The sequence below is a fragment of the Channa argus genome, chromosome 1 (genome assembly GCF_033026475.1).
Source record: "Channa argus isolate prfri chromosome 1, Channa argus male v1.0, whole genome shotgun sequence".
In the NCBI taxonomy this organism is placed as follows: domain Eukaryota; kingdom Metazoa; phylum Chordata; class Actinopteri; order Anabantiformes; family Channidae; genus Channa; species Channa argus.
Window position 1 is genome coordinate 47,373,393 of NC_090197.1, and position 24,326 is coordinate 47,397,718.

Here is a 24,326-nt window from a genome sequence, read left to right on the forward strand (position 1 = left end):
GTAATGTATTTTATTGTGATAGACCAAAACAAAGTGGTACATAATTGTGAAGCAAAAGGCAACTGATAAATGGTTTTCAAAATGTTTTACAAATTAATATCTGAAAAGTGTGGCGTACATTTGTATTCAGCCCCCCAGTCGATACCTTTGTAGAACCACCTTTTGCTGCAATGACAGCTGCATGTCTTTTGGGGTATGTCTCTTCCAGCTTTGTACATCTAAAGAGTGAAGTTTTTGCCTATTCTTCTTTAAAAATAGCTCAAGCTCTATTCTGATTTGAAAGAACAGCATCTGAACAGCAATTTTCAAGTCTTGCCACAGATTCTCAATTGGATTTATGTCTGGGCTTTGGGTCATTCTAAAACAGGAATATGCTTTGCTCTATGCCATTCCATTGTAGCTCTTGCTGTAGGGTCATTGTCTTGCTGCAAGGTGAAACTCCTCCCCATTCTTAAGTGTTTTGCAGATTCTATCACGGTTTCTTCTCAGATTGCCCTGTATTTGGCTCCATCCCATCAACTCACTTCACATTCATTTGCCACTTTGTGTTGTCCATCACATAAAATCACAATACAATTAATTTACATTTGTGGTTATAATGTGACGAAATGTAAAACGTTCAAGGGGTTTGAATACTTTTGCAAGATGCTGTATGCTCTGCTTTTACTAAAAGTGATATTTGACTCTTTATTACTTACTTTACATGTTTTGCCATAATTACCATTATCAACTTACTTAAAAATACATATGTTTTGTACGTTGAGTAAAATGTAGTAGTTAATCTGGTTAGTATTTGTACTTAAGTAAAAATCTGAAGTAGTAATTCTAGTGGAGTTTCCAGTTTAGAAATAACATTATTAAAACCACCAGCAGTATTGTTGTGGCTAATCTGTATATATTACCCTATATACAATTAAAAAAAAATCGTCATTGCCTGCTTGATAATGTGAGTTTACATTTCCTTTTAAAAGAATTACAAGGGAAATTTTAAATCCAATGATATGAGAATTTCTGCTTTTATTTGAAGCGATTCAAACCTGGATCTATTTAACAACATAGAACATAATGTAAGAATTTTTTATCATTTGTCCCACGTTATCCTTAATAAAGGATATAAGGAATAAAGGATCAACTGGGTAATGTGTGTCCTATGAGATCGATTATTCAATACATGCCACTAAATGACTACTCTTTGTGTTAGCCTTGGCTTTTATCTGTGAATACTGTACTTTTTGTTAAAAAACATAAATCAAGAAATTTTGAATCGGAGAAAAGAAGGTAAACAAAACAAACAAACAAAAAAATAGGAGATGTTGTACTAACACTGGTCATAGCCAAGACAATTTGTCTTGACAAGAAAGGTAATCACTGGTTTACTGGCCAATATACACAGGACCCATTAGCAAAAGAAAACCGGTAATCATGGAAGCAGTGTTAGAGCTGCGAAGAAAAACCCAAAAACAACAGTCAGTGACTTCACCTACAAAATCAAATGAAGTAGAGTGAATGTATGACAATCCACTATTTGAAAAGAGAGCAGAAATGCAGAGGCCATAATCACAATATACAAAGCTCTCATTAGCAGTAAAGGTTGCTTGACATTTTCTGCATTCCCTTGGTCTTTGGATGGACAGGAAATGGAATTTGTAGAGATGTACAGAAATTAGCTAAAGATTTTCCAGAAAAAATTTTATGGAATGATGAGAACAAACATACAATTTTACCAAGGAGGGGAAGGTCAAAGTGTGGAGAATAAAAGAATTTGGTCATAATCCAAACTATAAATTAATCTGTAAATTAGGATGGAGGTGGTGTCATGGCTTGTGCTGCATGGCTGGTGCTGCATGGCTGCTTCTGGAACAGGTTTACTGACCTTTGTTGATGATGATAACTCATAATGGTAACAGCAGAATGAATACAGAGGTGCACACAAATGTTTTGTCTGTTAAAATACTCAGCCCAACAGAACAAGTATTTTAGCAGCTAAAGCGAAAATTAAAAGTGGAAAGCCCACAAAACAACAAAAGGCTGCAGTAGAAGCTTGGAAAAGTAAATCAAAACAGAAAACATATAATTTGGTGATGCCACTTAGTCACAGGCTTAATATAGTCACTGCAAACAAATGATTTGCAACAAAATATTAAGTTATTTTGTTCTGGTTTACCTTAAACTTAACCATCTGTTCTTAAAGCTTTGGTCATTTAATATTTGGGTCATCTTATACCAAAGGTGTTAAAACATCTGATCTGGGTAAATCTGGGTTGAAACACCATGAAATGAAAGCTGGAATTCTGTATTTTCATCTCACAGCCATCTTTTGATTTTAAACTCAAATAGATTCCCTGAACAAGGGTAAGTACTGGTTCTAATGAATTTACAGATCAATAAAAACATAAATGTATTGCTAAAATGTGTACCGGTGTGCTTTTTCTTCTGCCGAACAGGTGAGCCCCAGCAGCGTTGGCTGTACCCACAGCGTGCCCCCAGCGCTAGCCGACTGGGCACTGTGGCCTCCAGCTTATATGGAGCAGCTTCATTCTGCTGGTCAGTTGATGAAGAAGGGCCATCTGACACTAGCAGACAGTGACAGGACAGAAAAGGTATAAAAATCTGGGTCAAATATTACACCATTACAAAACAGTGATCTCGTAACTGACTCTATGGTTTCAAAGAGTAAACATGCATCTTAGGGAATCTTTTTCCATTACATATTCACTATACATTAATAACAGCTATTTTAAAGCAGGTAACTGCTGTACATGCTTTACAACATACAAAACATAGCACAGAGATGGGGGTCGCGGGGGAGGGGGGTTCTTACCATGCTCTCTGGTGTCAGCAGTATTCTCCTCTGTACTGTTCTGCACTGGGTTCAGTTCAGTCTGATGAGCCACCAATTCACCAGTCAGTGCGACAGCAGGGGAAGTAGTGGATGAAGAGCCTGCCACTGTAGTCACAGATGAAGATGAGGGGGCATGTTTGGAGACACCCCCTGTGGCCCCGCTAATCCCACTGTGGCTGGTGGCAGTGTGTTTGGATGGGCTGCGCTGGCTGCCACCTGCTGGCTTGCTGGAGTAAAAAGAGCTGAGAGTCTGGGGCTTGTGGGTCTGACTCTCTCTGTCCAACAACTTATCCAGTATCTTGAGATGGGAGAAGGTAAACATAGGATAGAAATAACACAGGTTGGAAGAGAGACTAATGAAAACAATATAGAAAGTCTGTCAGAGAAGGAGAAACATCTGTTCCAAAACTACTATACATATCTGGAAACTCACCCAAGTAGCTCCTTCAGTCTCACTAAAGGAAAAAAGAAAAAGTTGCCATTTTCTTATCTAATGATTGAAGAAGAGATGGGTACCTTCTTGAGCTTGCTCTGGTCATCTTTATAGGTGATCATGAGAGCCAGAGCCAGGTCACCCTTCACCCGTCTAGTTCCTTCACAGAGCAAAGGATGCTCAGCCTCACTGACGGTGGTCTTCATACCTGCAGTAACACAGTGGGTAGAGCCAATGAGAAGCATTATATCAAGGAGGAGAGACAGCACAGACAGAGACAAGGGAGGTGACAAAAGGGGGGAGAAGAGGGATGAAGAAACGGAGTGAGTAAGTAAGTACATTTTATTTTAAAAGCAAAATTTTAGATCAGACTTCACTAAGTGTATCATAATTTAAAAAAATAAAATACAAACAAAAAAACACAACAGGAACTGGATATCAATAGAGACTATCACTATTCAAAGGCAAGTTCAAATAGACATGTCTTTAGATGCTTTTTAAAAATGTCTACCAGGTTCAGCTATTAAGTCCACGAAAGAGAATTTCATAGTCTCCTTTATATTGACTCTGGACAAAGGATCAGCCAACAAAGCCTGAACAGAGGAACTTAGTGACAGAAGGTTACAGTAGATCTCTAATGTACACAGGTGTCTGACCAGAACTCTAAAAGTAACGACAAGAATCTTAAATTGAATTCCGAATATCACTGGGAGCCAGTGTAAAGAGATCAGAAGCAGCTACTAAGATGAGACCACAGATCTTAATTAAATGAAAAAAACAAAAACATAAATGAGTCAACTCTTTGAGAAACCAAAGGCTTTTCTGCATCTTTTTAATAATTATTAAATTAGAAATTAAATAAAATCAGCCATCCAGTTTTTCAACCCATTAACACAGTCATCTAGAATATATAGTTTTGCCATACTTTTAAAGATTAAAAACATGCCTAATTTAAATATAATAATTTAAAACTCATTTGTTTAAGTAGAACCATGTACAACGCAAAACCTTCATAACTAAAAACGCACATAAATGGTCATCAACTGAAATCGATAAAGGGAGAATTTAATCCAGGAGAAAATGAAGGACAGATATTTACCAAGTGCAGCAACAGCAGCCTCAAAGCCCAGCTCTTCGTCACCAGGCATCTCATTGTTACGGTTGCGACTTGGTGGACGAGAACCTGTTGGGGACACAACTGCACAAACAATATTGAGAAAAAGGGAAAGGGATGTTAATTCTTGACGTTCCCATTTAAATCTCAAATTAGATCAGTGGCACCAGCATTAAATCCTAAAATAAGAGTCATTCTGAGTTGTCAGCCAGTATACTCCGAAAAATGGCAAAAAGTGGCAACTACTGTCCTCAATATCCATAAAGAAAAGTACTGATTTCAAAACGTATTACTAGACAACAAAAAATCTTTACTTAAACATGGCGATCAAAAAAATATTGGTGTTTACCTGGGGTACACAGCACATCAAAGATGAAGCTGGCTAACATGAGAGGAAGCACGGGCCTGTAGTCACAGAAGTTTCCATCTCTGAGCTGCTCAGCTCTCTCTCTGATAGTTGACATCTCCACCAAGCCCAGGGGAATCTTCTTCAACAGAGCCACCACCTCTGACTCCTGGTATGCAAGCTTCACCTAGTCAGTCCACACACAGTCAGTTTCTGTAGATGTTCTCCACATTCTAAAAATATGTATGCTTATTACTTAGACACTATGGAGTTTATACAAGGAAAAGGAGAAAATCCTAAAATGACATTTCCCTGCATTTCACCTTATATGATTTTTCAAGTACCTGTGCATACAAATTGTGCATGTATGTTTGTGTGAGAGTGAGACACCTCCAGAGCTTTGGTAGATGCTGGTGGTCTCTGAAGTTCCAGGGAAAACATGCCAGTGCTGAAGGCTAGGTTGTGGAGCTCCAGTCGTTCACTGAGGACAGTAAGGAGGAATGCAGCTTTTGACAGCGTGTTAGTGGCTACCTGTGTCTGACGGCTCGTTGATACCTTGCTCTTCTTACCCTAAATTCAGGAACCATGTAAATAACATCAGGATGTTAGACTATATTTTATTGAAAAGAAGATTAATACCCGTTCCTTCTTAAGTTTATACTCTTTACACATTAGTGCAAAAACAATGGTAATTTAGGGTGTAAAAAGCTAATTCAGACTGCGCAACAGAAAAACAAAAAAGTCAGGGGATACAGGAGAACGCATCGAACATTTGACTCCTGAGCTACCTTTGTCTGGGGCTGCTCCACTTTCAGGTCTGGAGGGTTGGCTAAGAGGTCTTTGGCCAACTCCACGGCCAGCCGACACGCCTCATTACTGTAGCCATGAGCGTAGAGAGCCTCAGCACATGCAAATAGCACCTGCACACACAGCAACAGTATTTTGTTCCAAAACAGTCCAATCTTAAGTTACTTTTTGCCCCAATATTGTTTAGTAGAGATATGGTTCATATTTTGTCTTAATATGGAGAGGTGGTATCAATGCCTCCCATGAAAACAAGCTCACAGCAGAGCATTAGTAGCAGTGCAGACAAATGTCCTTCTAAAGATCGTTGAGGCAATGAGAGAGGGTCAAATCCTGTGCTTATCATGCCGATGTGATACATCTATTAGATACTACAGGCTTTGACAAAGCATTGAAAAACACTGGGTGAATTCATTTCAAGTCTCATATTGGAGCTTTAAGTCCCATATTCTGTTTATTTTTGGAACATTTTTGTATTGTAAATTTTGTCAATCCTTTCTATTACCTAAAGTAACATTTTTACACCTGACCTTCGTTGTAAAGAAATTGTAAACAATTCAATTCATTGCATTGAACTCAATTATTTAAAACACTTGACAAAATGAAAGCACTCTAAATCCAAACTGGCACATTCACATTGCCAGTGTTTTGGACCAAGTTTCAATCACTGCAGTGACTGCAGGCCTCACTTGTTAATTGTACCAAAGAATGCTTGGACATGTAAGCAAGAAGATCAGATGTCCTATATTCTATATCAGTCTGGATTGTACCAGTAATGAATGTTAGTAATACAGATGCATTATGTATTATGCAGATGCTTGTTCTGTTGGTAGGCTCATGCGAGATACCCAAGAAATGGCATTTATGGTAACACATGATTGTCCATGTGTATTTGCATATATCACACATTTTTGTCATTACAATATGGCACAGTCCTAGTGTGGAAACATGGAAAAATGTCTGCATAATGGATAATGTGAACTAATAGAGTCAGCTGACAGGACACAGTACCCTACATATAATTTCATTCAAATGCAAAGTTTAAGTATGAGTTTGATTTATTCGACTCATGACATCCCTAGCTGTGAACAATGCAACAATATTTTCTCCTCTCTTTACCTCCATGCGCCCTTCCTGCTCCAGCGGTTTGATCCCTGCAAAGACATCTGGCTCCTCCTCCTGGTGGTTGTCAGTCAGCTGTCTGTCTGCTCCCTCCTCTGAGGGAGCACTCAGGTAGTATGCCTGATAGTCATCCTCGCCCACAGCTTCTCCTCCTTCTCCTGCAGATCCAACTGCTGCCTCTGCTCCTTGGTTAGGTGGTCCAGCCGCAACTGCTGCTCCAGAAGACAACACCTCTCTATCGCCCCGCAGTGGTTTGCCACATGTCTGAGTGGCACCTGATCTTGCTGTAGGGGCGGAGGTGGAAGGTTGGTTGCTGCCAGGTGAGTCTACATCTCCATCTCTCTTCTGGCTAGAATCACCCTCTAACTCCGCTTCCATTTTCTCTGGAGTGCATGGCATGTCCATAAGAACCAGCACCCTCTCTTTGGGAGGGAAGCAAGGCGGAACAGGTTCTGATACAGGAAGTGCAGCCGAGGAATGATTGACACGCTTTGTTTCAAACATTTTGCTCCCTCCACTGCCACTGTACTTACGTGAGTCTCGGAGTAGTGGACTTGGGGAGGGCAGCATCTCTGGTGGTGGGGGAAGAAACTCAAAAGTGTTGCTGGCCTCAGCCCCCAAAGCCAGACTGCAGCCATCATCCAAGCTAAGCTCAGCCAGGTCTGGCTCCAGGGAGCTGTCCTCACTGCTCGTCCGCCGCTTAGCACTGGCATGTTTACCACTTCCTAACCCTCCACTTCCTCCTGGACCTCCTACAGATGCCCCTTTCCCACTTCCCTGTGTCAGCTTCAGCTTTCCTCCAGAGGAAGAGCCTGGCCCTTTGTACATGCACTTACCTCCTCCATCTTCAAGGGACAGGGAGACACTCCCCCCCACACGGACCAGCATCCCCCCCCCACCACTGATTGTCAGACCCTTTCTTTTAGTCAGAATGGTCTCCTTGGGTCGCACTGCCACCTCCTGTTGCAGAGAGTGACCATTTCCTTTTCCTTTATAATCTCCCCCAGCTCCACCTTCAGCTCTCCCTCCTCCCCCTGGTTCAGGTGATTCCCCAGCCATTCCTGCAGCAGCTTTGACTCCTCTTTGGTGCTGTACTGCCCGGGACCAGCAGAATGTAGCACTCTTCTTGTCAGCACTGCAGTAGGTAATGCCATCGAGCGGGTAGGCCACCTCCCAGTTGAAGAAGCAGGACTCCACAGCAGGTTTGAAGCCCTGAAACAATTTATCCAGGGACTTGCGATGTTGTCCGCGTTTCACTATCTCTATAACTTTCAGATGCCACTGCTTCAGCTGGCCTGCCAGTTCCAGACGCCTGAAAAAGAGGATACACAGTCCTTACTGTACTACCCAATTTGTATTTACAACTATCTTAAATGCGTTGTGAAATGCAATCATATGTAAAGTTCCCATGGGATTTATTATACTTCATTACCAAATACTGTGACAGTACATGTTTTTTGTCAGTGGTCTGACCTGCATGGGCTCATGGTGGGGTCAAGCACTGCCAGCCTCCAGAGCACCACCATCTCATCACACATGCTGGCACAGGCATGAGCCGCCACCTCCGACTGGCCATTGCTGCGCCCTGTGTGACCACTGGCACTGCTGTGGGAAGCTGATGTCCGAACACTGTACCACCAGCTAATGATCTGAACACAAAGGTAGATGACTTAGTAAGAGGTGAGTGTGTGAGACATTGAGGGTAGCATGCAGTAAACAGCAGAATAAGTACCCAAACTTTCAATATTAAAAGGTTCACATTTTAGGGGTGGGGAACATAAATCATCCAGTTATCCATACTCAAGTTTATAATGAGCTCTGATTTGGGCCAGATCAATAGGTAACACAGATCTTTGTCACTTATTTGTTTCTATTAATTATTTGACCCTTTTCTTTGATATATTTCTCAACATTGAAAGCTTGTTTTCAGTTTATAGCACAAATGTGAAATCTGTTGATAAATATTTTCTCATTTCTCAAAGTTAAATATCAGCTGCCAACATTTACTTTTCGACTGTTACTAACTAAAGGGTTTTTAAGTAAATAGTCAGAAGTCAGATTTTTTGAAGCAGATCTCTCCTGAGTAACACGTAATAAAGCATGAAAATTTAAGATTTCTACAAAAACCTCTATGAGGCACATGTTTAAACAAATCTGGACTAGACTTGTTCAATCACGTTTTCAAAAGCTTCTACTTCAAAAGCAGTGAAAACACTTTGTGTTTCTCAGTAACTCAGTCAGATCGATGCCCAGACGCATCACATTCTTAGTGACATACATTTCGGAACATGTACTTAGTATTCTAACTTGACTTAAGTATTTAAGGGTTTACTCAAATTGACTTGTAGTGGAGAATCATTAAATACAACGGAATAATGGCGAAAAGGTTAGGCAAGAGCAAAAATGATTCAGAATGCAGGGTATACCATCAAGAGGTGGTGGCGGTATTCCAAGAATACAATCTGCGAAACTATGAAACCTGTCACAAAGACAAGTATGATAACTTGCAAGGCCAAATGTGAGCAGACAAACTCTCAAAGCTAAAAAGTGGACTGTTAGTTCAGAAGAATACATTTGTTCGCCAAGCTCAGCTGAACCAGTCATCCGTTCAGGCCAACATTCTGGTTGCTCAACTGATAGCAAGCAGCGGTAAACTTTTCACTGATGGAGAGTATGTCAAGAAATGTTTGAATGCTGTCGCGAAAGAAATGTGTCCTGAGAAGAAAGAAGTCTTTAATGCCGTGAGTCTGTCGGCGAGTACAATCACCAGACACATTGAAGATATTGGGGGTAATGTATATGCCCAGCTCCAGCAGAAGACGAAAAACACAGCGCAGCTGCTCATTTTTATTCGTGGAGTTAGTGCAAACTTTGAGATGTGCGAGGAGCTGGCAGCCCTCCAAAGTCTCAAAGGGACTACAACGGGGGAGGATATTTTCGGCAAAGTATGCCAAACCATGAAAGAGTTGGACCTGGACTGCTCAAAGCTTGCCAGCATCACGACTGACGGGGCTCCTAGTATGGTGGGCGCATCTCGGGGTCCAATAAGAAGCATGAACCAGGAGATGGAAGAACGGGGTCTCACCGCTGCACTGCAAAGGCAGTGGACTTGTAGCCGACTTGTAGCCTTTGCAGCACAGTGCTTGCTGATGAATTACCATCAAGCACTGTGCTGCAAAGTGTTGAAGTGGGATTCTGTCATGAAGGTTGTGGTGTCATGCATAAAATTCATCAGAGCAAAGGGACTTAAACACAGGCAGTTCCAACAATTCCTGTCTGAACTGGAGTCTGCACACGGTGATGTGCTGTACTACACAGAGGTCCGATGGTTGAGCCGGGGCAGAGTTTTGAGGGGTTTTTACGAGCTGCTACCCGAAATTAACGCATTTCTTCATTCAAAAGACAAAACGGTCCCAGAGCTGATCGACCCAGAATGGAAATGGCACCTCGCATTTTTAACAGACGTGACAGAAATGCTGAACAGCCTTACCTTCCAGGGGAAACTCATTTGCGACATATATTCTCACATAAAAGCACAAACTTGCGCTGCTTTTGGAACAAGTGAAAAAGCACAACTTCATCCATCTCCCTACTACCCAAAACCTCTCTGCAGAGAACCCAGCGATCCCGTTCCCAGCTGAAAAGTGTGTGGAAGCACTCAAAATGCTGAAGGAGGAATTCGGTTATTAATTTCATTAATAGTGTTATTATTTTTTTCCTGACTTTTTTCTGTGAAGATCCCGAAAAGGGTTATTAATATTTGGTTATGTGTGGCTTTCTAGAAAACAATAAATGTTTACGTTTAGGTACCCCTGCGATCGTCACACAAACTGACCCCGGCCCCCATCAGAGAAGGGAAAAGTTATGTGCCCCTCACAGGAAAAAGTTTAGGGACCCCCGATCTAGAGGGTGTACCTGTTCATAGGTGAGGCACTGCTCAGTGAGAATTTCAAGCAGAGGGGCTGCGTTGCTGTCTCGCCTCTTGAACATCTCCCTGACGATAGACAGAAGGTTCCAGATGCCTTCTGGCTCTCTGCCCCTCAGAGGTCGCAGCAGACAGGCCCACTCAGCAGCGGCTGGGGGCTCAGTGGACGACAGGTACATGGAGTTTACGTCACTGTGAACAACAGAGAAAACTCATGAAGAAAGACAATAAAGAAAAGCTAGTAAAAGTAAAACTGAGGTAAAGTAAAACTATATTGTGCTAATTAAAATAAAGAAATATGTATATATTGTAATATGTATATCGGCATATCTATGGTTTGTGGAGCTGAACACTAGGATGGAGAGCAAGAGGGTAAAGAAAAGTGTTTGCGTAGAGGACAGAAGTTTGGAATTGAAGGCTAAAGCCTTTGAGAAATGTGTTAGTGACAGACAGGCAGTGTACCTGAAGACAACTGGTGAAGGCCCACAGAACTTGTGCAAAGTCTTTTTGATGTTGTCACTGAGGGTCGACTCATCTAAATACCAGGTGCTCTGGTCAGATGCTGAGGGACCAGCTGTCGGGTCTACACACAAACACACACACAAGTTTAGAAATTGGCATTTTTATTTAGGGATTATCCTGCGACACAGTACAGCAGTTGGATAAACTGTAGAGGATGCTGTTAGTTGTGCTATTCTCACTACTGGAAACGTTTTTACGACTGAAACCGGGAAACATCTTTTCTGTGTGCATAAGTGTATAAGAGCCAGGCTGTGTGCCTAACCTCTCCCTCTCCTATGCACTGCCCTCTCTTCTCACTAAGGCTTTCTGTGCTAGACCATCAGCCACCCTGGGATCACTCTCTTTTCTCTCTCCTAACTTGTTAGAGCCTCATTCTAGATCATTTGGATGTGGATCTTTGTCCTTCTTGAATCTGAGTTACTCCCTACCATTACCCCTCCTGTGTGGTTATTTATGTTCTCATTTTGATTTTATCACATGATTGCAGGGTCTTAGGACAGGGGGTGTCAAACAGTGTACAGCCTTTAAAGCTATTGGGCTATATAAATAAAACTTAATATAGATTCATTAGATATAGAAATATTTTCATTTCTTCAATTACAGAATTTGTATGCATGTAAACGTATATGGATAATGAGTCTTGTCCAAACAATCACTGTCATCTAGCTGTAGAAAGAGGTCATAAACGAGGATGACCTCAACACAGATTTCAGATAAGAGTTTGAATTAAACTATCAAAAATCAGTATATAATATGACAGGTCAATAACATTGTCTCACCGTGTGTTAGGAATAATCTGTGTCATAACTACTACTGTACCTGGAGCTCCACACACTGTGTTTATGGCAGTAGACTGAGAGGACAGCAGTTCATCCAGTAACCGCTGGGCTGTTGGTAAGATCTGGAGGTACAAAACTGAATTATTACTAAACTTGCTTTGCTAGATAAATGACATATCCATAAAAAATGTATACACTTGTATGTTTCTTAGCAGTTGGTTAGTTAGTAGAGAACAAGAACTACGGTTCATGGCACAAACATTACCTGTTGGGGCAGCTCACTGATGAGGTACTGGGCAAACTTTTGGAGCTGGTCCCTCTGGAGCCTGGACAAAGACTCAGAAACTGGAGCCCTTAGACACACAGCAGATGCCTAGACACACAAACACACAAAAATAAGATTAATCTTAGGGATCGACTGTGGGAAGGGTGAGCAGCACCAAGTTCCTGGGTGTGCACATCACAAGACCTCTCTTGGACCGACAACACTGCAGCACTGGCCAAAAAAATAAATAATAAAATCACAGCAGCGTCTATACTTCCTCCGCAAACTGAGAAGAGCCACAGCTCTGCCTTCAGTCATGTACACCTTCTACAGAGGCACCATTCAGAGCATTCTAACGAGCTGCATCACTGTGTGGTATGGGGCCTGCAACGCCTCCTGTCGGAAGACTCTACAACGCATAGCGAGAGCAGCTGAGAAGATCATCGGTGTCTCTCTCCCATCCCCCAAGGACATTTATGGAACCCGCCTCACCCGCAAAGCCCTCTGCATTGCAGGTGATCCCACTCACCCGTCACATAGCTTCTTCAGTCTGCTGCCATCAGGAAGGAGACTATGGAGCCTACAGGCAAGGACCAGCAGGTTGAAGGACAGCTTCATTCATCAGGCTGTCAGGAAGGTGAACTCGCTTTTGAACTAAAATCTTTTTACCTGCACTGTTGTACAGTTGTACACTACACTGGTTGCACTCCATCTGTCATGTGCCTTGTGCCACTTTATTTGACCTAATTTTACTTTATTTTTATTATCATTACTTTTTACATGACCTTACTGTATTTTATATTTCATTTGATCGAAATTTTTAGGCTCTACTGTTAGTATTATCTGTATGCACCATGGGTCCGAGAGTAGAACAATTTCAATTCTCTGTATGTATGTACTGTACATGTGGAAGAACCGACAATAAAACTTGACTTGACTTGACTTTAGGTCTGTGCGTATTATTTGAAACAGTAAGTTAAATGCTCTGAAGTACATCATAATCTGTGTACTACACTATATCCCAGGGTCCGGTTAGCTAAAGGGGCAACCTGATTTTACTGTCCATTATAACAACATTATTATTATTATTATTAACAGGATATTATTTAATACAAATTAAAGATAAATACATTCCCATTTCAAAAGGGACAGGTCTTAATTTTTACTAAAACGGTTTGCATGCAGCAAAATCAGATATGCAAATAACACTGGTGAATAAATATGTTCAAAAGATTTGCGTCCCGAAAAAACTTGCTGTGATTATGATAAACTCTATGAAGCTGAATGTAATTTCAGAAGGACTGCCTCATGTAGGAATCCTGAGAAATAAGAAATTACATTTTAATCATTAACATGTTTATTAATGTGTTATGTTATATATAATGGATATTTTTCTATTGGATATTGGCAAGGCATTTGTAGTGTCGCAAACCCTACTATGACAACTACAACAGCAAATCTGTAACTGGGTTAGGCCTAGTTTTTATGTTGTGAGTTACCTTTACACCTTGCAGTAGCATAGCATACACCCAGCATGTCAAACCTGTGCAAGTTCCACATTATGCAACCACTTCTGTCTGCATGTCTGGACATATGAATTACACAAATCATCACACAACACAATCAAAATTTTGTAAACCTGAATTAAGACAAAATAATACAAAAACAGAAGACAAAAAAGGTGATAGGTCAAATTAAACCCAATTTTGTGATTAGCAGCTCAAAATCTATAAGATATACACAGTGTTCCTAAAGCAAATTCTTTGTTGTTCAATGTATAATTTAAAATGAACTCAATTTCTGAGTTCATGCAGAGATTTCCACTAAAGAATGATATCTGTTTTTAAAGCTGCGCTGCTTGCGGGCCTGAAAATCATGACCATTCAATATTGGTTTTCCTTACCTGACCTGTAGCTAATCGGCCTCATTAGCTGTGTGATTTTCCACTAGATGTTTGTTAGCATTACCCAACTTTTTCAGTTTTCTGTCCAAACGTTTTTGAAATGTGCAAATGTTTTCAAAACAATAACATTTCTCAGTTTCAGCGTTTGATGTTGCCCTTACACTATTTACAATTAAATATAGGTTTTACATTTGCAAATCACTGTTTTTCTTATGCAGCTTCCCAGCTTATACAAAATAGGGTTGCATCTTAATTTGTCTGAACAAGACAGCAAAACCTCATGCTACATAATTTATATTAGTGATATATTAAAAAAATTAATTTTGTGTAGATATTTACAAGACTGACTAATGATGTCATCTAATGTCAGACTAATCATCGTGTCTCCATACATTCCTCAGCATCTAATGATATTGATGTTGTCCCCGATACACACTTTTATCCAAAGCAACTTAGAAGTAAGCAATACACATCAAGAGCAGTTGATGGATGGCTGCTCTATCAATGGAACCAAAGGTGCTGATAAAATGAGATGATTGGATTTGATAAATATATAGTATAAGTCAAAACAATACCTCAGTATAGACAAACTTACATTGTGGATCCTGAAGAGACAGAGGGCCACCACATGGGCACACCATTTGGCCCCAGCTCCACATGTGCAGCTGCAGGAAGTGATGCGGCAGCGATCAAACATGACCGCCACATTGTAGGCCCCCTTGGACTGACTGGTCTGGCTGGACACTACTGTAGCACTGAGATGGAAGCCTAGTAGGAGACAGGAAGCCACAGAGATTGACAAATACAATAGACAACATAATAGGTAGAGGTTTGACAAAGAAACAAAAACACTTTGAGTCTGTATATTTAATTATTGGTAATTTCTTACCATAAGTTGAATTAAAGTCTAGATCAGGGATGTCAAACTCAAATTCACAGTGGGCCAAAATATAAAACTGACATAAAGTCATGGACCGAATTGAACATTTATTGAAAAATTAACTACAACTGATATGTAATGTTCAACCTTTTTCATATGGAAACAAACTTTAGTTTTGCTTGAACACAGGATTTGGAACAACCAGAGCTTGATATTACAAACACATATTAAATTTGAAATAAAAGACACATCAGTGGTGTTCATTTCTTATTTAAATAAATAAAATAAATTATGTCTCTCACTGTATCAAGTTCCTTTTTGAAGTGGATCTTTTTCAAAACCAACAAGAAAACAACCAAAATTTATAATTTAATTCAATAAAAATCCAACTTTTCGACTATTAACAGTTCATGCAAAGAAAAAGAGCATAAAGAAAGATGGATTGAAGGTGTTCATCACTGAGTCGACTCCTGCGAGGTGTTTTGTTCAACTTCATAATAGAGAACAGTTGCTCACATAGATATGCGCTGCCGAACATAGAGAGCATTTGAGCAGCTTGGGTAGGTAATTGGGGCATTGTTTCGGGGAGGAAACATGGAAACTGTGCAGCACCAACCGAGTCATACTTTGATTTGAGCGTGTCACAAGCCAGCTGTAATGCACATTTGATATGATCTCGTGGGCCAAATTTGGCCTGAGTTTGACATATGTGGTCTAGATGATTAGCATTAGCTAAAAAAAATGTAAACACTTATATTGTAAAACAGGACTGAAATCTGTCTCTCTAGGCCTATGTATGTGTAAGAGTGATGAGGCAACCCACCAATCTGTAAGGGGTCTTTAACAGCTCTGATCCTGTAGAGCTGCTCTCCACGTTGGAATTCATCTGGACTACCATTAGCAAGACAGGAATATAACCTGCAGGAAGTACAGAGACAGATGGAGGGACATAAACCACAGACAATGGATAGGATAGGAAAGACAGGGGAAAAGTAAGTCAAAGGAAATTATTTTTCTTCAAAAATATAAGATGATGAATAGCCTTGTTCTACCTTTAGCTCTCTGAAACATCAACATTCTAAGCATTTCAAAGCCATGTACACTTTTAAAAACAGGTTCCTGTTTAGCAAAAGACTCATCTGAAAAAACAAACAAAAAAAACACCACTGTAAATATTAGCATTAGAATATCTCAGTTTTATGAAATAAAAAAGAATAATAATTTTAGTGTTTTTTTTTAAGTTCATTCTTCCAAATGTTAGAAGATAAACCTAATTGTATTTGTTAAAGAATTCACACATATTAGGACTGGAGCAGCAGATTGTGATTCAATAAATTCAGAAAATCCTAACTTTGCCTCTTGCATCATAGTTGACATTTAGACACTATAAATATAATACATGTAGAAATATTTACTACAGCTACAATCCAAACATTAAGAACCTCATGTAGATCTACATGTTGACACTAACATCTCCGTTTGGAGATTCAAAATTGGTTTCATGCACAGTATTGCAAAAAGAATAAAAGATCAGTACTGATGGCTTTACAGGAAAAGTTCTGACAATGGGTGTAGCCCCAAGGCTGTGTGGTAAATGATAAATGGTTTTCTACCCTATTATAACCCAAAGCACTTTACAGTTGTTTCTCATTCACCTATTCACTCACTCACTCACTCACTAACTGACTAACTGTCTCACACACACCCACACACCACTTAATCTATTATTAACTATGTAAACAATATTATTACTCCAACACAGACTTAACTCACTGTTATGCAAATATTACAACTTTTTATGTTAAAGAGTATAGTCTCTCCTTATTGGTCTTTAGACATCTCTTTGGAACCACAAGCTTGTATTAAATGGCTGATTCTGCAAAATGGTACTTTTACCAAATTTGCATCCCTCAGCCAATGATACACATAATATGGCTGAAATTGTTCGATCTATAAATATCTGAAATTCCTGGAAATTGGGTTAGATAGCTATGTCTGTTAAACCTCATGTGGAACAACTGGCACATGATCTGAAGATGTGCCCTTTGTTTCATTACGTGACATAAATAGCCTACTCATTCTAAATCTACTCATCATAGTAAATAATAAAGATCATATAAAAATATTTACTTATTTTAAACCATTCTAGAATGAAACTTTGTTTACAGGCTGAAGCGGTTACTGAACTAGCAAAGAAAGCGTCGGAAGCCAAAGCATGATATTGACTGACATGGTAGAGTAACATTTGTAAATGGTTTAATACAAATATGAGTCTGCACTAGAAGGGTTATGCAGGGATAATTGGAAACCATGGCTGGCTCTTAAAGACAGGAAAAGTCAATACAACCTAAACTACAAGCTAACCATAGCATGTGCGGACTGTATGTTATCCATGTTGCAAGACATGTCTCCTCCGTCAGCATTATGACAAAAATCAATTTTTAATATTTATTGATTTAGAATCAGAGACATGAATTCTAATGCTAATGTGAATGGATTTTTTCACCCTCCCCTAACCAACATACCACTAATCAGAGGTGAAGAAAAAAAAAATCTAGCTATCATTCTCACCTGATGTCCTCCTCATTTTCTGGGAAGCTCCAGTAGGCGATTCGAAGCTGGAGCTGTTCTGGCACAGGGGGGTAAACCTTCTCCACGACCTCAAATGGGATGTGGAACGCTACCTGCTTGGCTGATAACTCCACCAGAGGAATAACCTGACCATCTGAGGAGTAGGAAAAGAATTGGATCAGTCAGCCAAAAAGCAGAATACTTAAGTTATCATGTACATTTACTGTATGTTCATTAATTTAGTGTCATTTTTAAAGCTGTAGAATGAATGAGCTTCGTTAACCTGACAGGAAAAATTAAAACGGTAATAAACAGTATTTCATCATCTCTGCTTCACACGTTTGGTCTGGGACAGCTCTTAAGCTCTTATTATTATTATCAGTGATGGCTAAGTCAGGGCGCAAAACTCTTTTTGCAATTTTCCCAAAACATTTCAAAATCCTACTTTTACCTGTCCCAGATATAATAATAACAGTCCTAAACTAAGTACCATTTTATTTTTTTTTACATAAAAGAAAAATGTCTAATATGTAGTTTTTAAGCCTGCATAATCAGTTACTCACCATGAAAGTTCTGCTACTTATTCCCTGTTCTTGTCTAAATAAAAACTCTACAATATGATCAATTTCAGTGTCATCACTATTTGGTTAATACCTGCATCACAGCAAAACTGCACTGTAAATTTCACCCCTTTGATTGACATAGAATTTTTAAATAAACATTGGTTCGGGGTGACTGTGGTGCACCTATCCCACAGTTGTTGGTTCGATCTCTAGCTCCTCTGGTCACATGTTGAAGTGTCCTTGACCAGGACACTGAACCTCAAGTTAGTTTCTCCCGGTGAGTGTAGGCCAGCTGTGTGTGATTGTGAGTGTGAATGGTTGAATGTAAAGCGCTTTGAGTGCCAATAGGTAGAAAAGCGCTATATAAGTGCAGAACATTTACTGAAAAAAACAATCTTTTCATTATCACCTTTATGAGGGAGGATTTACTGTAGGACCATTGGATTAGACAGACTGAGCCCAATAAATCTACAACAGCGAAGTCACCACATAGACTCAGTAATACCTCCCTTAATCAAATAGAAACTGGTTTTAGTTTAATTAGAATTAACATGAAATCAGTCCCAATCACTGATCCCTGTGGTCCTCTGTCTGCTACAGATGGGGACTCACTGCTGACAGTTAAGGCTGCTACAGGGTGCTGCCTGGATTGGGAGGGTGTAAGCTGCTGTCTCTGTGTCTGTTAGAACTTGGGGCAGATCAGGTAAGAGAAAGTGCATTAAGTCCATTCAGCTTTACCAAACGTACAACTTTAGCTCTATGTACGCTAACATATTTGTAACAATTAGTGATTAGCAGACAAGCTTCTTGTGGTGAACAAATGAGAGTGGATGTACTTTGCAGTGCTGCAACTATTGCTTATTAAAATTTTTTATTGTTATATTACTTTTTAGTAATTTAATCTCTTTCGTTGTTAACTCGCAGTGTTTTTCTCACCTGTAACGATAGGAGCAATGTTGTTGTCCGGTCAATTGAGGAGTAAGCCTGACTTTACCTGATCTCATTTTTCCTAATCATGCAAGCAAAGAAAAGAAGCTCTTCCACAATTTGGAGAGGACACAGGTGTTGACTGTTCGCCACTTCTCAGCGCCATTTCAGTGTTATTTGAAAGTTGTTTGATTGTCTAATGTGCTCTAGGAGCCGGTTTTCTTAACTTTACACAAAGCGGCTATCAATTTGTTGTTTTGACTTTTACATCGTTCTAGTATTGGCCGCTACAAGCTATAATCTATCTCAATCGCCGCTGTCTGCATGCTCTGCTGTGCCATTTCCTTGGTGTCGCCTCTGTTTTGGGGGCTGTTGGCAGTGAACCTACTTCTGTGGTCTTTCTCTGCGTGCACCGAGGCTGCCCAGTTGTGTGCACATGGACTACGGCTACCGCTTTACACGGGGACCACATCATATCCACCTGGCGCTATGCTCCAGTATTCTCCATGGCAGCTGCTGAAGCTCAACAACAACAGCCTCCCATCAAACACTGTAGTCATTAAACAACTGGGACTCCTCCATCAACCCCGCTTCGCTAATAGAAGGTCCGGCCGATGGTCTGTTTACAAAAAGATCCACTCGCTCTGTCGCAGCTCGATTACATCATCACGGCATCGTCACCAAGGAGACTGAAAACAATGCTTAGCCATCGACCAGGCAAAACATGAACCCTGGAGTGGACATCAGGAATCATGGATTGGTCTGGAGTGTTCTTCGTCCTTTGCCCAAAAGTAACTACACTAAACTTGAACTTTTTAATGTCCCTAACAAATAAATCCTGTTTGATCTACAATTATATTTTGGAGAAGGGGATTGAGATCTGTCTGACTGATACCACGCATAAACCTGAGGCTTACAAAAAGTCCTGACACCTGGATATACCAATCTTGAAAAAGCATGCACCACTTGTTTCGGTGGGGGTCTAGCCATAATCCCCTCTCCCTATTTTTTTCCTAAATGCCCCACTATATCTTAAAGAACTCCTCACACCAATTGTAAATAAAACACCTTCGCTCCACAAATAGATGCCGTCTCTGCCCCTCCAGGACCAAACTCCACACAATGGGGAACTGAGTTTTCTCAGCAGCCGCTCCATGGCTCTGGAATGCCCTGCCTGAGAACTTGAGGGCACCCCAGAATGTGGATTGTTTAAAAAAAAAAAAAGTTAATGACTTTTCTGTTCAGAAAAGCATATTAATAGGACTGCCACTTTCTTTAAATTGCTTTGTTTTGTTTTTTTGTTTTATTCTTATTTTTAAATCTGCTTATGTAGCACTGAGATTTGCCCACAAATAAAAAGTGCTCTATAAAATAAAATAAAATAATAATAATAATAATAATAATAATTATTATTAAGTTGCTCCCCATGTATATTTTCATAATCATATTTTTCCATCTTGTCCTGTGAAATCAGAACTCAGTTTTATATTTTTGTCCTCTAAACTATTTAAAGCAAAATGCATGCACGGTAAGGTAATTTTCTTCTTTCTTTCACAAAGTACAAAGTGTATTTGTAAAGTACAAATAGTGTATAAAGTATGTGGTGTGACCTTCTCTTGCACGTAGCATGTCCTGATATCTCTTGGACCAAAAACAGGAGTGGATTGAAGACCAAGAAAAGTGTCGACACCTGACGAGAAGTTCTTCCAATCTCTCAAAGAAGAAACTTTGAAAAAGTCCTGCATGGACCAGGCTCAGCATCTTGCAACTTCACCTGGATGCCAAAGTAACCCTTCCACAGTCGGAAAAAGCTTGATCAGGTATGTTCTTTTTGGAAGGACAGCGGCCAGTTAACCACTTACGCAAGGGGAAAAGGGATGAAAGCCTGAGATATACCACTTTTTGGAGAGATCAATGGAAAAGAGTATTATGGAGTCATGAACCAAAGTTCGACATTTTTGGGTCCAATAGTTTTCTGACTGTTGTGGTTGAGTGTTGCGTTTCCGCTAGTTGTGTATATTGTCTTTTTTTTATACATTTTTTTATACATTTTTTATTGTCATATATATATATATATATATATATATATATATATATATATATATATATATATATATATATATATATATATATATATATATATATATATATATATATATATATATATATATATATATATATACACACACACACACACACACACACCTCCAAAAAGTTTAGACTTGACTATTACAGAGGCTGTTTGGAACCACCTAGTGGACAGAGAATAAGTTTAATGACAGCTTAAATAAAAACAAAAAGTCTTGGAAGTGCTGAAGGATGTAATATAATAATGGTACATAATATAATGTACCAGAGTCATAAAATATTAGGAAATGGTAAATGGTCTACTTATATAGCATTTTAGAGTGATGCTTTGCATTTACCCAAGTATTCATACACATACACAGACACACATGGCTGTCATGCAAGGTGCTCGCCTGACCCACCAGCAACTTGGGGTTTAGTGTCTTGCTGAAGGACAGTTTGACATGTAGCCAGGAGGAACCAGGTGTCAAATCCACTGACCCTGTAGTTTATAGATGACTGTGCTACCAACTGAGCTACAGAATTACTTAAGAAAACTTCAAGGCCATCTTCCCAAATGAATTCAAGTCCAAAGTGCAAAGAAATGTCACATTAATACTGGCTTTTATGTTTTGAAGCGGCTTTGTTCTGAAAAATATTTTTAAATACTGTGTGCATATTTCCTGGTTACGTCTTAACCATGAGAGCAAGAAAAAAACATTGATCATCATTGCAACCACTAGTGGCTCAAGACTTTTGAACAGTACTGCATTTCCCTGATCTTATCTGTAGTCCCATACTCAGGTGCTTAAATCATAAATACGTTGGCTCATACTGTCTAAAGTTTTACAACAATGAGGTGTGGCAGACAGCTACAGTGTTGATAAGGTATAAAACATTACACATACAAAAAGTATAAAGGAATCTAATCAAACTATATATGTATGTGTGTCCATAAAAGAAAGGTCCGCATCCGAACAACAACAAGTGTCCTATTATGCACACAGTGGTTTGCCACTGAGAGTAGAAAAAAAAAAAAGTTGCATCTCAGATTACAGACTTCATTTCCAAGCCACTACTTTGTGCTGCTGTTTACCATATATGGAGGAAAGTGCTCCGCTCTTATAATGCCATCCTTGGGGTTAATGCTCAGGGGCTCATGTTTACAGGACATGGGAAACTCATCAGCATCATTCATATTGTGTGCAAGTAAATCAGTCAGCTAAGCTATACTGTGACAAAACAAAACTCACAAGCTTAAAACCTGGTGCTTGCTTTAAGAGCATTAGGTGAAAAATGAGGTTTGCTTTGACAGGTATTGTTTAACAAAAATGGCCATTGGAAACTTTTTAGATAATCCAACAATACAAAATGGAAATCTGTATTTGTATCACAATATTTAGCCTTGCAAAATATTGTTTGAACTTAAAATCAGTTACCAGTGTCCAGCAGAGATGCTGTTGAGTGTGTATACATGACCAGGAAGCATATGTATGTGGGGCTGCTGAAGACATAGCTAAAAAGGGCCACACTGAAAGAGTTCTCCATAAACTTAAAAGATAACTAATTTCCCAGGTGCTTCATGGTAACCATCATGTTTTTGTTTTTGTTAAACCCCTCCAAAAAATGCAAATAACAAGGTACGGACTAGAGTCAATGCAGGTTTGTCTCAAAAAACACTTTATGGTTAGAACTCCATGTGATTTAATGAAATGTAATATATGTACGTGCAGGCAAGCAAAACAATTGCTTGTTTTGTTTTTTGAGAAATTAACTAAAGTAAATGGTCTGCACTTATATAGCGCTTTTCTACATATTGGCACTCAAAGCGCTTTACACTGCTTCTTATTCACCCATTCACACACACATTCATACACCGATGGGGGAGCTGCTATGCAGCTGGCCAACACTCACCGGGAGAAGCTAAGTTGGGGTTCAGTGTCTTGCTCAAGGACACTTCGACATATGACCGGAGGAGCCGGGGATTGAACCAACAACTGTGAGATTGGTGGACAACCGCTCTACCTTCCTGCGCCACAGTCGCAGCACATCAACACCACGAATGATCATAATGTGCAAACTATTTTGATAGAGACACTTTTTGCACATCATTTGTGAAAGCAAAACAAACATCTGAGCTTCTTATTCTCAAATAATCACAACATAATTATTTAACATTATTTAACATAACAATTCTAAGAACTGGGGACTTTCAATGAGTCACAGTAGAGTTGAACAGTACCTTTACAAGTTATGAAACCCTACATACCAGTGGCACCAGCTGCTGAGTTTAATAAAAAACTGTTTTCATAAAAATATTTTATAAAAAATATATCATAAACAAAGAAATGCTGATGTTTCCAATGAATGCTGTTGTTTCATTATGGGTTAACCAACTGTCCGCACATAAAGTGGATAAAATGAGCTCCAATATTACCCAAAGTGATACAATTACAATTATCAGTATTGTTTAAAAAACATTGTTTTCTTAGTGAACTTGTTGAACTTCTTTCTTTTGGATATAGTTTGGGTAGTGCGTGTAAATAAATTCCATTAAACATCCCTTTGGAAATTGCCTCCACATGACATAACTTCAGTTTCAGGAAATTCGAGTTCAGATTATATCATCTTATCACTCATACTAAGGAGTTTGTGCTCATAGTCAACCTGCTATTCCAAAGCTCCCCCAAATGACATCAACTCATAAAGGTGAAAAAGAAATATTTGTCTGCTTTTAGCTGAAAAACTCCTCCAGATGACATCACCTGGAGTAGTTTTGCAGCTAAAAGCAGACAAATATTAGGATACAGGGAAGCCAGAGGGAACTTTAAAAGCATTAATGTACATTTAAGCCCTAAATTAAAGCCATAGAAAGCAAATTGTAAACCGCTGAAGTCGCCCTTTAAGTAAAATCTAGACAATCTGCTTTTTACGTTTTACTTAAGTGCTTTTTTTTTAGACCAATACTTGCATTTTTACATGAGTATTGAAATTGAATTTGTGTACTTCTATCACCTCTTCACACAGTGTATCACATCTTGCTGTGTAGCTGCAGACTGTTAAGAGTGGCCACACTGACCCTTGTCCTTCGCTAAATAAAACATCATGAGTAAGACGTCAAGGTCTGTGGTAAATTTGTGGTAAGTAACCTCTCTAGATCACTGCGTCAAAAAAAATAAGCTTTCTACACTTTCCTGACTTTTATTAATTTGTGTGTGTGTGTGTCCGTGTCTACTGCTGTTTATTTTTTTTTTCTCATCATC

General features: G+C 39.4%; 1 protein-coding gene across 6 annotated transcripts in view; it reads right to left on the minus strand.

The window, feature by feature from the left end:
* The window catches only part of zswim8 (zinc finger, SWIM-type containing 8), a 38,662-nt gene that overhangs the window by 7,970 nt on the left and 6,366 nt on the right, over window positions 1-24,326 (minus strand). For 3 of the 6 annotated variants that reach the window (XM_067527856.1, XM_067527840.1, XM_067527882.1), the window contains exons 3-18: window positions 17,507-17,660; window positions 15,759-15,853; window positions 14,651-14,823; window positions 12,153-12,260; window positions 11,928-12,009; window positions 11,049-11,169; window positions 10,577-10,778; window positions 8,135-8,310; window positions 6,659-7,973; window positions 5,524-5,655; window positions 5,126-5,305; window positions 4,739-4,922; window positions 4,375-4,482; window positions 3,359-3,483; window positions 2,822-3,140; window positions 2,418-2,573 (exon numbers count right to left, since the gene is read on the minus strand). In XM_067527856.1, coding sequence (XP_067383957.1) covers window positions 2,418-2,573; window positions 2,822-3,140; window positions 3,359-3,483; window positions 4,375-4,482; window positions 4,739-4,922; window positions 5,126-5,305; window positions 5,524-5,655; window positions 6,659-7,973; window positions 8,135-8,310; window positions 10,577-10,778; window positions 11,049-11,169; window positions 11,928-12,009; window positions 12,153-12,260; window positions 14,651-14,823; window positions 15,759-15,853; window positions 17,507-17,660 — 3,630 coding nt within the window. The remainder of the gene's footprint in view (window positions 1-2,417; window positions 2,574-2,821; window positions 3,141-3,358; window positions 3,484-4,374; window positions 4,483-4,738; window positions 4,923-5,125; window positions 5,306-5,523; window positions 5,656-6,658; window positions 7,974-8,134; window positions 8,311-10,576; window positions 10,779-11,048; window positions 11,170-11,927; window positions 12,010-12,152; window positions 12,261-14,650; window positions 14,824-15,758; window positions 15,854-17,506; window positions 17,661-24,326) is intronic. The other 3 variants (XM_067527864.1, XM_067527848.1, XM_067527872.1) reach the window with 2 other exon arrangements.